The sequence below is a fragment of the Lonchura striata genome, chromosome 13 (assembly GCF_050655825.1).
Source record: "Lonchura striata isolate lonStrDom1 chromosome 13, ASM5065582v1, whole genome shotgun sequence".
Lineage (NCBI taxonomy): Eukaryota > Metazoa > Chordata > Aves > Passeriformes > Estrildidae > Lonchura > Lonchura striata.
The window spans coordinates 4,717,764-4,732,019 of record NC_140715.1 but is presented as its reverse complement, the minus strand read 5'-3'; the positions used below and the strand labels follow the sequence as shown (position 1 = coordinate 4,732,019).

The window sequence follows — 14,256 nt, the reverse complement described above, 5'->3', positions numbered from 1 at the left end:
GTGCATCATCCAGGAGCATCTCAGCCTTGAGTGATGCTGGACTTGGGAAGTGTGGTGATAGAGCAATACTGTAAGTTGTAATTGCTCCATTTTTGTTTGAATAAAACCTATTGATCCAGGGAAAAGCATATGCCAAACCTCAAGAGGAAAGACGGAGTTGGCTTTAAATAATTCAGAACATTCAACACTTTCTTTTTCTCTTTCAAGTAATGGGGTCAAATTCATTCCTGATCTGCCTCCAATAATTTGAAGAGAATTAAACCATTACTGTCATTTATTATTTGTGTGATTGGCACTGTGCAAGACACATCAGGAATGAATGTAGTCCATTATGTTTTTGGATATAAGTTCTGTCTTTGGATTCCAGTGCCTGAACTTAAGCACTCACTACACTATCACCTACAGAATAATGTTTTAGTATCCTGAGAAATAACCTTGGTATGTCCTCAGGGCTTAATTTTAAGGGACCTGAGCTTGCACTCGTAGGATGTAGATGAAAATTACAGTGACAGTCCCCTGACATTGTGAAAACTATTTTCTGGAGCAATTTTTGATCAACAGAGGATTTCTTAATTATCTTCTTCTTTAGCAAGTCATGCTGCAGCACATCAGCATATGCTGAGGTTGGTTGGTCAAAGGGTATTGCTGGCTATTTTCCCTTTCTACCTTTTATGCCCTCTCATGAATATGGAGAATCTAATAGGTTTTGGTATTATGGACATGTCTGTCCTTAATAAAAGACTTGCTGCAGTCTGCAAATCTGATACCATCCATTGCAGTCCTCTGCAGTACATTGAATCCCAGCAGAAACCTCACTGCCCCATGTCCCCTCACATTTCTACACCCTCAGGCAGATAATATTCAGTGCAGGAGTTTGAGTTTCCTCACCTTATCAGGTAAACAAACAATGTATTTTCTGGATTTTTGATGTTGGTTTTTTTTTATCCTATGCCCAAAATGTTGATGAATGTATGAAATAACTTTCCATCAGTTTGCAGCATTAAAAGTTGTTCCACAGAGATCATCTCTAGCCACAGGTTTTGGCGTGCAGACAAGTTTATTGCACAGACACTCCCTGTGTGCCCATTTCAAAGTTTCTTTCGATTTATAGGAAGAATTGGCAATTCACAAAAACTGACTATATCCATATAGGTTTTTCTGACAAAATTAGCCAGATGCAGATGCTTTTGAGAATGTTTTACTGCCACTAACAGCATTGTCCTGGGCTTTTGTTTCTACAGCCAAAACACCCCAATCCGGACTGGCGCTACTCTGCATCCCTGAGGGCAGGAATGCAAAGGTATGTGTGGTGTTTCTCCAGAGAGGGGAAATTTATCCTTTCCTCTGTGAAAAGGATGGAGTTTCCTCTGATGCCACAGACTGATGATATCTGTGCTGAGATGGAAAGCACCTGAGTTCTGCTGCTGTCACTTCCAATCTCCACGTGCTACAGATTCCGTCTGACTTGCATCTTATGCTGCTGTTGCACTGCTGTGGAGCTGTGCTGTTCTTTCTTTTTACCTTCTGCTTTTGTATCCATCGACTGTCAAGGCATAATTGTTCCAATTATTGAATCATTTAATTGTCATTATATGTTTTTTGTTTATTTTAAAGCTCCCTGTAATCATCAGTGCTGATGTTTCAATAGTCAGTCTGCATTTCCATCTTCTTGTTTCTCATTACCATAAAAGTAGCTGCTCCTGCAGCAGGTTTATTAACCACATGGTGCAATCAAGAAGATTAATACAGTTGAAAGGACTTTTTGAAGATATAAGATGGATTTTCAAAGAAGGAAAAGTGAGGCTTTTGTCCAAATCTCTTTAGACATCTTTGAAAATCTGCTGCCTAATACTGCAAGCAGTCTCTGCTATAATTTTCTACTCAGTACGCTTGGATAAAGAGAATTATACTAAAATTGCATCTATAGAGCCTAAATCAAACAGTATTTTTACTCTCCCTGAGCAGCCTAGAAAATTGGTTCTATGTTCAGGTGTAATCTGATGTGATTAATAAGATTCTTGTACAGGTGTAGAGGCAGTTCTGAGGTTGCAGTCATTCCTAGTGGCATCACAAAGTGCAGGATTGTAGGGGTTTCTCAGAATTGTTGGTGCAGTGGTGCTGTACCTTTATCCAAGAGTTTTTATGAGGCTGAAGTCCTAAATTCAGAGTCACACTGTGCTTCATGTGAGTGAGGACACAATGACTCCCAACTGACTTTGAGATGCTGTGTAAAAAGGAATCTAAACCTCAAGGACTAAAAGCAACGGAAGACAGAGGAAGCTCAACTTTGTGGCCTCCTGGGCAAGCTGTTTTCTCTCTTTTATATTCCTACTGTGACTTTCAATTATTTTGTAATCCATAACTGCAAAATCAGTGAACACTCTGGGGAGCAGGATCCTGAAGAAGGAATTCTGCCTACCTGAGCACTTTATCTGCTGGTCCTGAGTCAGGCATGCTCTTTTGGATCCACATTCTTTTCTATACAAAGTACAAGTTGTTATCTGAAGCTACTTGAACAATTAATGAAAAGTAAGAGCTTTTTTTAATCCCACAAGACTAATGGGGCCCTTCTGGGAAATTGTACACGTTCCTCTGCTCAGCCCCTGTCCTTACCTGAAATCTCAGGTTCTGAGCCTGTGTGCCCTGCCCAGTTGCTGGTTTTCATTAAATGCTGATTTTTCATAAAACTTGTAGAAATTTGGTACCCTTAATATCTGCCACATTTGGATGAAACTGGCCCTTAAGTTCAGCTGGAAGTGTGAAAGGGTGTGTGAAGCCAGTGAGCAGAGGCAGGGACACAGTCACAATCCTGTTTCTCTTAAGGAACAGCATATAAACATCATGCTTGGTTTTGTATTAAAACTAGAAGGTTTTTTCTTTTCCTTCCATGTAAGGTGCAAATTGGTGCTTTTGATGCCCAGTGCTCATGATGTGACACTGTAAAATTTTCTGTATTAGTTTTTGCATTTGAGAAAATGCATTTCTCTTCTGGAATTGCTCATGAGAAATGTGCAGTAACCCAGGAAGGTGGGATTTGTTAAAATGGCATGATGACAGAAGCTCAGAACTAAATCCAACTTTTTAATTATTTGCCTAATGTTCCTACATCCTAATAGCAAAGATGTGTCACTTCCTTGTTAGTGACTCCCAGTCAATGAGAGCGAAGTGTCCTGCAGGTGTGTTTGTTTTGTGAGTTGTTCCACGACTGGGTTTTAGTAAATAATCAAAGGTATTTTTTGCAAGTCAAAACAGCTGCTTCTCATGCTGCCAACATCCTGCAATGCTGTAGGAGTAGCTGCACAGTGAGAAATAGCTGTGAATTTTAAAAAGTAGCAGGGAAGGGAAATGCTGTGAAGTGCAGGGCAGAAAGGAGCTGTATAACCCAACTGTGATATTTGCTTACCCAGTGCTGTGCATATGGAGGAGGCAGGAGTCCTGCGTGGAGGAGCTGCAGGGCCTGATCAGCAGTGGCCAACAGTCTCCAGTGCTACAGCAGGTAAGGATGTGAGAATCCAGAGTATCTGTGATGATCTGATGCTAACTGCAGTAGACCTCCTAATGCTGCTATTTACATTTTCCTCTGTTTTATACCCCTGAGGGAAGACCCTCAGATGAGCTCAGAGCATGGTGCTAAGAACCCCAAAGTTGTGGGTTCAGTCCCTGTATGAGAAATGAGCCATTCCCTTTGGAGTAGTACTTGATGATCCTTGTGGGTCCCTTCCAACTCAGAATATTCTGTGATCTGGATATAAAGTTCTTGTAAATTATTCTGTGGAATCGAAATAGAGTGGAACAATAGAGCATAAAATACATCTTTTTCTTTGCTCAGTCTCAGATGAGCGCTGGAGATAAGAGTCCCTGATCCCAGCTTTCACCCTGCTTTTGGAGGTTACTGGTTTGTGTAATGGGATAATGGAATAATGCTTCAGTTCTGATGTGTGCATTCAGGTGTATGTATTCAGGGCTGGTGTGCCCTCCATTTCAAAAGAACTGTAAAACTGGGCTAGGAGCTTATCAGTTTTCCCTTTGTTATTTTTACAAAGCCAGTAAGTCTCTTTGAATGTCTCTTCTCATTTTAGTTTTCTATGGTGAAATCAGACCTAAATTTTTTCTAGCTATTTTCATTCACTAATACATGATGATGGAAACTGTTATTTGTCAAAATAAAATTACAAAAAGCATGGTTTAGAACGTAGCTTCATTTTCCCTGTCACTGACTGATGACTTCACAGCAGTGAAGAAGAACTGGCAGAAGGTTCTCATGGAGTTTAGGAAAAAAACCCATCTGGATGTTTCGCAGTGCAGACAAAAAAATATATTCTTACTTTTGATTTTGGAGCAGGAATAATATAGTGACACAGAGGAGCAGTCAGTCACTGTTTTCAGCCAGTACAAACTAAAGTGCAAACTCAGTGGATGCCCTGTGTAGGGTGGTGAGCCCTGCATGGCAACTCTGTGAGCACTCAGTCAGGAATGGACTTGAGGAGTGATGTCCATATCACAGAGGCAGCTCAAATGCTGGGCAGTGGGGACTCCAGCAGCAAAAATTATAATTACTTAATTTAACCTTTTTGATGCAAACCTTTCTTTCTATTTAAATGTGAATTTCACCTGGATAAAGGGCTGAGGAACAACCTGAGGGTTTGCAATCAAGTTACAACATCCACAAATTAATGGTGCCCTGCAAAACCTGCACTGGTCTTGCAGAAGAGCTGTTTGCAGAAACAGATTTGGGAATTAATTTGATATATCAAATTAATTCCCAAATCTGTTTCTGCAAACATGAGTGATCAGCTGGGGTTTGTGTGCCCTTCCTTCTGCTGCAGGCTTTGCAGGAGCACACAGCCTTTGCAGAATATGAAGGGGGTGTGACTGTTGAGCTTGCATTTGAAAATGTCACCACAAGAACACTCCAACCTTTGCAAAGGCTTCCCTCAGGCTTTTGGCTGCACTGATCATCCTTGACTGAGCACTCAGTGCTTTGCCAACATGGATATAAACATTCTCCCAGATGTTTTCATGCTGGTGCTGCCAATTTCCAAGCACCAGAATTTTAAGTGCAAAGGTACGATGGTTCTGTCATCTGAGGAGGTCCAGTGGCATTTGGGTCCCAGAGCCCTGTTCCCCTGTCTGGAGTCCTGCTTGCTGTTCTATTTTGGGTCTTCTCCTTTTAGACTTGCTTTGAGAACCTGAAGATCTCTTTTTCTGAGCAGCAGCAATCCTTGGCTCTTATTGCTGCTTCCTTCCATGACTTGTGAGGCACTTGTGTGATGAACGCATCCCAGCACAAAAAAGATTATTTTGTTTTGTCTTTGTCCTCTCCCAAGGGATTAGTGATGCTTATATTACATTCTTAGACTTTTTCTTTTTTTGTAGCAGGATTCAGATAATATTCTTCTCCTTTCTTTGTCACCAAAAGCTTTAGATGTCCCTGATCCTTATTAGCAAACAGGTGTTTCATGGAGCAATCTCAGGATTAAAGGTTGTGTCAGCTTTTGTAGCATCACTACACCACATATTTAGCAAATTACTACCACAGCTTTAGAATCCTGCCTAGTTTCCCACAGATATCTCTTTCTGTGCTTCTTTCCTTTTTTGGTTTAGGTTCAAGACCTGTAATAACAAGTCAAGTGTTAAATCAGTAAATCCTTAATTCCTAATATATAGCTGAACTCCAACATCTTCACATGTTTTTCAGCAAATATGTGTTACCCAAGCAAAATCTGATTTTTATTTGACTGACAGCTTGCCTGTTGACTTCACTGAATATTTCATCCATGCAAAGAATGGTGAATCTGGATGTGGCATTTTTTAAATTGTGTTTGCATCTTCTTAGGCACAAGTCCAAACAGTTGTAGGTTTGCAGCTGAGAGATTTGTGGGTGAGGTGGGACAAGAAGGTTCAAACTCCCTCTGGCTTTGAGTTTAGCTCTCTGGGGCATCTTTTTACTCCCCCACATGCTAGATAGTGAGATCAGGGAATGAAGACACATTGCTGGTTTCTGCTCTATGTCCTTTGGCAGGTTTGGCAATTCTTTCAGACTTTAGATGACCACTAATGTAAGTGAATTCTGGTTTTTTGATAACTAACTCAGAATAAATGGAGCTTGATAGGCAAAAATGGTGAGAGCTCATAACAGAAACTAAGATGAACAGAAATTTTGCTCTAGACATAAAACACTGAAGATCTCTGAATAAATCAGACTTATGAATAATTCAGAGCTTAGAGTTAGTAGGCATTAGACAAATCTGTGTGTATCTCTCTGTGCTGCTGGTTCAAATCTACAAAACAGAAGTGGTGTAATGCAAATGCTTCAAAATGCATTTTTGCTAGACAAAAACAGTCTAAAGGTGCTTTCACAGAACATGTAAGATTCAGGATTAAAATTTGGATTTATGATGAAAAAGAGTAATGAGAAATTTCAAATCCCATGCCGTAAATAAGGCACTGGGCCACACATCATATGTAGAGAAGGGAAAAGAAAATACTTGTATTCAGACAGCTCTGTAAAAGAGGAAAGGATCTCATAATAAAATCTGCATCTGAAATATGTAAGAGTGTAGGTGAAGCTGTGGGTGAAATACTGGCATCTCTGAAGTCCATGTCAAATAGCCCATGGACTTTCAGGAAATTAGGATTTCAGTGTCTACCTTTATAAATATGCACAAGAGACAGAATTAGGATTGCCTAGGCAAATGCCATTCTAAAATACACTCATTTTGTACTTCTGATTTTGCTGTGGCAACATTCTTCTAAATACTTCTACTATTTCTTTTCCTTTTCTCAGGGAATTAGCCAGGGAGGAGAGGTGGTAATGCTGTTTTTTAAAGCTCCAATAGGTCAATGCCCTTCCTGCTCTGAGGCCCCAGATTTGGATGCAATGCAATTATTTTAACCTGTCTGCACTGCCTGGGCTCTCCCAAGGAGAGCAGACAGAGCATCATGGAGTGACTGGGAGCACTGCAGGAAGAAATTCCTCCCTGGCAGGGTGGGCAGGCCCTGGCACAGGTGCCCAGAGCAGCTGGGGCTGCCCCTGGGTCCCTGGCAGTGCCCAAGGCCAGGTTGGACAGGGCTTGGAGCAACCTGGGACAGTGAAAGGTGTCCCATGGCAGGCAGGTGGAACAAGAAGATAAATAAAGTCCCTTTATACAAAGCTTCTTGCATCTCATCACCTCAAATCTGAATCTTTCAGCACTTGTCCTCTGAGATTTGTGTGTCTCACAGCTTTCCTGGTTTTTATTCTGTTTTTCCTGATGTTTCTTAATTCCTGCCTGTGGCCTTCTCACATGTGCCATGCTAGCTAGGGATATTCCTTGTCCACATACCCCTAGACTGTCCTGGGCTTACACTGGGAACTACAGCTCCTCTGGGATCAGTTTGTGTTGCTCTCAGAGGAAGGTTCAATCACCTGGAATGCAGACAAGGTCCGTTGATGGGGCATGATATGCAGAATAAGTTATGAATTCAGAAAATTAAATGTGAACAGACTGTAAATATGTTGAATAAGCAAAATTTCCTGAAAAGTGAAGTCAGTCCTCCTAGTGAATTTTGTCCTGTTGGTTTGGGGTAGGGTGTTGTGAACAGAATGACTATGGGAAAACTGTGAAAAAAGGACAGGGGTTCTTGTGTGGATTTTAAGAAAAATGTCCAAGAATGCCTTGGTAGGGAAAGAAATCATTATAATTATCCACTGTTAGTTGTGGCATTCCCAATTCTCTGTTTCACAGACTAATTTGAATGTCAAGCAAGTAAATCCAACCTCAATATGAACATTATATCTGAAAGAGATACTTCATTCCAATGCAACTGTGAGAAGGGCCCAGATGAGATTTGGGATGATAGTGCAAGAGAAGAGATCTGAGCAGAGAAACCTAAGGGCATGAGAGGGAACACTATTGTTTAATGGGACCACAGTTGGTCTAAAACCAATTTCTTGCTCAGATAAACATCAGCCTCAGAGGTTGTGAGATTTAAGAGAGGAAGCAGTTGGCCATAGCTCAAAGTAGTCACAAGTTCTTCATTACAAGACAATATAGAACTTTCTAATCCAATGGACAGTTGCCATAAAGTTTATTTTGCTTTTCTAACCTATCACCTTTACTTAATTTTGCTGCACTGTGGATACTTTTATTCAATAGGCTGCTATCTATGCTTCTGTTACAACATCTAAACTCTTAGCTTACTCTACAGAACCACACCCCTACATTAGAAACCCTTCACCATCTTATTAATTTCTTAAGGCACATTCTTACTTACAACTATAGGAACATAAGTTTATGATTTTTCTGCTTAATATCTGTGTATTTTATTTTTTACATCAATCCAAGTTTCTCCCAAGGCTGCAGATCAAACCCTTCAGTGTCTGTGGGAGTTTCTATCTTTCCATTTCTCACATCACAGCAATAAAAATCTGGTATAGAAAGATGAGCACAGGGGATCTGGTAGAGTTGGAAGAGATGCTAGAAGGTCTGCAGGAGGCAGATAGCCTTGGGAATGGCAGTGTTGGTTTTGAATACTGAGCACAGGTACTGGAAAGAAGATTGGCACCCTGGGCTTGGGTGAGAGGTTGTGATGAGTGGGGCAGAGAGCTGCACTGCAGTTGTTCTGTTCATGGAATAACCATTTGACATTGATCTTTGAGTCCATGTAACAGCAGCACAGAAGGAATGGAAAGTGTTTTTGGGGGGATTGAGTTAGGAGAGACACTGGTCTTGAAATCAGGCAGGCTTTTAAGAGCCCTGCAGTACTGTCACAAAGCTCTCGGCCACTGAATTATTCTTCTAAAATCCAGTTTAAAGAGAAAGAGCCTCAGAAAATAACTCAGAGAGTGATGAGACCTAAGTTTTAACATATTTCATGTAATGCAGCTTTACACTGTGGCTGTAAGTAGAGGACAGTTTCTTCCTGAAATGTCAGTGAATTTCTATTCTCCTTCAAATTACTTTCCTCACCTACAGAAAAAGGGTGTGATTAAAACTCATCAAGCAGTCACTGCAAAGAATGTGCAGAACTGAAAGTGCTGTTTCTTTGAGACTGTTAAAGGTTAATTTACAAATAACAGCACTGCTCTGGCTTGGCTTTAGCAGTTCATTGATTAAAGCTATAAAAGATAATAGCTAATTAGCAACCCTGAATACAGAACCAGGTTCTGTTCTCAGAAACAGAATGCTGCAGCTGTTCAAAATGCAAGGAGTTAGAAAATGCAGCTGTGCATATCTACAGACTATCTCTATTTTTAAAATTAATAACCAATTTTCTATGGAATTTCAGAATTCCAACCTTCAAAACCAGAAATATATAGAAAGCCAAATATCAGCCCTAAAATTCACATCTTTAGTGGTCTAAGGAACACTGTGATAAAATATGTAATATTTTAAAGAACAGAAGAGGGGGAATACCGTACAGCCTAATTATTTATGTTTCTCATTAAAATTAGTCTTCAAAACAGTGATTTAATAAATTCCCAAAATGAAGGTCCTATGCACTCCTAAGAATTTCTAGGAAAGTATCACAGAGATTTGGTTCACAGCCTCTGGAATCATGGAAAAAATCATGCCCTTAAAGCACACTAAAGTAATTATTTGAAGCTGCAGTATCTATCAGCTCAGTGGGCTCTGAGGAAGGAAATCATGCCAGCTTGCTTTTGTGGCTGCAGTGCACTGCTGAAACTGAAATAGAAATAATCTGCCAGGGCTACATAAGGCTAAATCCCTTTCTTTTATTTTCTGTTTAGATTTTGGTCATTGAATTCCCAAGTCAATTCCAGCCAGTTGCTGAGACCTTCTTCATGATGTAAAGTCTTCAGTTTTGCCCCTGCTCCCAGAACATTTTATTCCCAGGGCATTCTCTGCACCCTCCCTGCTTTTTGGCTTTCCGCTTCTGTTTATTCCATTTTCACTCCTTTCTTCTTACCTATCTGGTTTACCAAGTATGTACCTCTTTCCCTCTATTTTTTTTGTTTTTTTCCTTTCATCTAATGACTTTGGTTTCTTCCTGCTCATCTCTCCACTGTCTCCCCTCTGTATTATTATTTCAGGAATGTTGAAATATAGGTCACCAGCTTGGCCCCACATCACCTTTTCAATATTTCATACTGAACTAAGAATTTTCAGGGATAAATGCTTCTCATTTTGACAGTCTGATGGAAGCTGGAGAGGACTGAGAATTTCAAATGCTACTTGGACTGAAGAAAAGCATTTTGAAATCAAAAGGACTTCTTCAAAAGAACATGTTCAAAATACATAGTTTTATGACAGCTTGACATACAGATCATTATTTTTTAAAAGCTGATTACTGTTATGGCCAGGAATTCATCTGCCTCACCCCATCCAAACTGTGGCTGAACAGCACTTTGGACTTTCAATATTTGGAGACAGGACTGGGTAAATTAATAGGTTAAATTAATAGGTTAGTTTAGATTTCTGCTCAGCTGAGTGAGCAAAGAGAGGAGGGGATGATAGATGATATTATACAGAAACTGCAGTGATGACTTGGCTAAAGTTAAATTTACTTTCTGTTAATTTATTTTCCTCTTAGCTGCAAAACCCTCATGACTGACCTGAAATAGTGTTTGTAATCTTTATCAAGGGGTCCATTATTTTTCAGCAGGGTGTACCACGTAAATGAGATGACATGGATGAGAGATTTAATACCTTAGTCCTTGAAGGCTCAGTGTAAGGAAAAAAGGATAGGATCATCAGAATTTGGAAAAGGCTAATGCTGGAAACTTCTAAATTGTGTGGTCTCTTTGACTTCATATACATGAATAAGACTTTGTGTTAATTTTGGCTGTCAAAGAGAATGGCCTTGGAAGAGTTTATGTCTTCATCTACTATAGCAAATTCTTGATTTCACCTGCTGCAAATATTTGTGAGAAGAATTTCCCTTTCTCATTAGGCCCAGAATGCATCTGTGCATCTCATCATTTAGTCCTGCCCCTGTGTGTGTGCTCCCTTCCTTTTGGATTAGGACTGGAGCCAGTTGTTGAATTTTCCTAAGGGGAGATCAAGTCCAATTTCTGATCCCACATGGGGTGGTTGTTTCAGTGCAGGTTTCCTAAAGGCAGGACTGATAGCTCCAGCTGAGATGTAAATAACTCAGGGGACCTGCAAAATTCCTAAAACCAGCAATGAAACAAGAGTAAAGGGGGCAAAAGGCTAGAGGTTTTCTGTGACTGAACAATATGAAGAAAGTCTTCTGAAACTGTGAGCAAAAGCTGCTGCAGCTCCAGACTTCATCATTTTAAGAAGTGATCAAGAGATTTTACGTAAGCAGTTTATCTGGCTATAATGTCTATATTTAAGCACTGGGAGAAAGTTTAATAGCAATAAGTCCTTGTCTCTTTTTCATCTTTTTCTGTAATAATCTTTTTCCTTCCTCAAAATGGAGGCTAAATTTGCACTTAAAAAATAAAAATATTTCTCATAACTGAGCCAAAAAATAAAAGCGGGGTGGAGGCAAATATAACATTTGCCAGAACATGGGATTAGTTCTTAGACATCTGATAGGAAATTATTTTATAAAGATAATAAAGTTGGAATTTCAAATCTAAACAACTTTTTCACTGTCTATTGCTTTAGGCATATTGGTCTTTGTGATCTTCATAACAATACCAGTGAGTTTGCCTTGTCTGCCTACTGGTAATATTTTGTAGCTACACAGAAGACATGGATTTTGATTCCTGTCTTTATTATTTTCTCAGCAGTTTCAATAAATAAATAGAAAAATCACTCCCTTGCCGCTGAACTACCTTGGGTTGTGATCTTGTCAGAACTTATAAAGTAAATGAGTGTTTATCTGTTCAGTACTTCAGGGAATTGATGGTAATCAAATTGTTTCCACTTGAGCTTATAGCTGCTTTATTTTTTCCCTGTTGTGCCTCACTTCTGTGTGCATGGTTTGGGGATTTAGATTTTTTTAAAAGAAAATATACTCAAGTAAATGTTAAAACAACCTATGATATTTATCATCTTAGATGAAGTTTAACCCTGTTATCTCTTGCAATATACAATTCACTATCTGATAGAAAATAGATGGATAAAATAAGGATGTTTCTAAGTAATCCTAAGAAATTCTGGTCTGGAATGTATTTATATTGCAAGTGGTGGAAGAAGACAAGAGGTTCAGGGAATCCAGACCACTCTGTGATATTGAATCTTCTCTTAATGGATGTCTGCCTGTGTGCAGCACTTTGCTGTACACAAGGGTCATAAATGTATTTTTCATGTGTTTATTTTTGTAATCAGGCATTGCTTCAGCGTCTGTTGTTCATGCTGGAGTGTGGCAGTGCCTCTCAGGTCAGATGCTGCTGCACCAAGCCCACACAAACAGCAAAAGACAAGCCTTGCCTCAAGGAACTTGCCACTGACATGAGCAGGGCAGACAAAGTCTGGGAACACAAGGGAAAGGACATGTTCATTATCCTGGCTTAAAAAGAGGAAAACCAGGAAAATTAAAATTATCTCATCACAGAGTGCTCTGTGGGGATGGTGAGCAGCATCCACCTGGCCCAAAATGCTCTGACTGCAGGAGGGAATGAATAACAGCACTGTGAGTCTGCTCTGGGCTCTCCTTCCCTGCTCCCTCCCCACTGCTGAGCCGTGCAGAGCCCAGGACCTCCCGAGCACTGCAGTTATTCCTCTTTCACTGCAGTGCTCACAGGCCCTTTGCCTGTGAGGTCTGACCTTTAGCAGCTCCCAAGCCCTGCTTTTAAAGAGGCAGCAGAGGCTGCTGCCTGTTCTCTGGGCCACTGGAGAGAGACTTTCTGCCAGAGTGACAAGGGGGAATGGCTTCACAATGACAGAACAGGTTTAGATTACATATTAGGAAGAAATTCTTTCCTTTGAGGGTGGTGAGTCCTGGCACAAGTTGCCCAGGGAAATTGGGAATCCCCATCCTTGGAAGTGTTCAAGGGCAGGTTGAATGGAGCTTGGAGCAACCTGGGAGAGTGGAAGGTGTCCCTTCCCATGGCAGAGGGGTTGGAATGAGATGGTCTTTAAGGCCCCTTCCAAGCCAAGCCATTCCCTGATTCTATAATGATGTTTCTCTCTTGTGAACCTCTCTGATCTATTGGCTGTGCCCTGGTTTTGCTGAGACTCCAGAACAGGGCTGCACAAGGCAGAAAAAGCAATATGTGCATGCTTTACCAGCACACATTCTGTCTATTTATGTAACATTGACCTGGAGATGCTGATTTTACTCCAAGAGCTAAACCCTGAAATCATTCAGTCATTACTTGTGTGCACTCACAGGGTGCAATGAGAGATGTAAAACAGCAATAGCAGCACACAAAGGCTTCCCCTTCATTATGAGGATTTAATTCTCAGAAAATCAAGGCTCTGGCTGTGGAGGAAATGAGTCTGAATGCAGCTTCTCTGCTCTTGTCTTATATAATTACAGTCAGCCATCCCTAAAAGCATCCCCTCTTAGCATGCACGCAACTAGCAAAATAAATGGGTTGATTAGGAAGGGAAAAAAGCCACACCAGAAACCCTTTGTGGTCTTGTGGAAATTGTTCCTATGTGTTTATGCTGAGAAAAAGAGTGTGCTGCTTGTGTCTGCACAGGTGGATAAAAGAGGTTCAGAGAACACAGGAGACTCGGTGCAGGCTGGGTGTCCCCACTCAGCATGCAGGGCTGGGGTCAGAAACCACAAGGTGACCAGAACAAACCAGTGAACAGCAGCAGGTCATCCCACAAAAAAGCTCTGGAGGCTGGAGCTAGAACAGAACTGACTGAGAGTGGTTTTAATATGATGAAATTATTTTTTTAAATCTTTTTCTTGAGTTGGTTACTAGGAAGAGGACAAGTGCTTCAAAAGGATGAGTGTGGAGTGACAGGACAAGGGGGGATTGGCTTCAAACTTAGAGAATAGGTTTAGGTTGGATGTTAAGAAGAAATTCTTCCCTGAGAGGGTGCTGAGGCCCTGGCACAGGGTGCCCAGAGCAGCTGTGGCTGCCCCTGGATCCCTGGCAGTGTCCCAGGCCAGGCTGGATGGGGCTTGGAGCAGCCTGGGATGGTGGAAGGTGTCCCTGCCCATGGCAGGGGGTGGCACTGGATGAGCTTTAAGGTCTGTTCCACTCCAAGCCCTTCTACAATTTGCTGTTTGTATCCCAGTTCTAGCTCATGCCTGTCTTGCATGACTTCTTTTTGGGATGTACTGAAAAGGAGTTTTAAAAAAATCAAGATTTGTTTGCTGCCAAGCAAATGCTGTGCCCGTGGATTCCCAGACTCTGTGGTGGTGTGGGTGCTGTCCTGT

General features: G+C 40.9%; 1 protein-coding gene across 5 annotated transcripts in view; it reads left to right on the top strand.

Annotated features, from left to right (window-relative positions):
- The window catches only part of LOC110471349 (protocadherin alpha-C2), a 90,613-nt gene that overhangs the window by 50,475 nt on the left and 25,882 nt on the right, over positions 1–14,256 (top strand). For 4 of the 5 annotated variants that reach the window (XM_085591147.1, XM_085591146.1, XM_085591150.1 and 1 more), the window contains exons 2-3: positions 1,242–1,300; positions 3,408–3,496. In XM_085591147.1, the coding sequence (XP_085447273.1) occupies positions 1,242–1,300; positions 3,408–3,496 (148 nt within the window). The remainder of the gene's footprint in view (positions 1–1,241; positions 1,301–3,407; positions 3,497–14,256) is intronic. The other variant, XM_085591148.1, reaches the window with a different exon arrangement.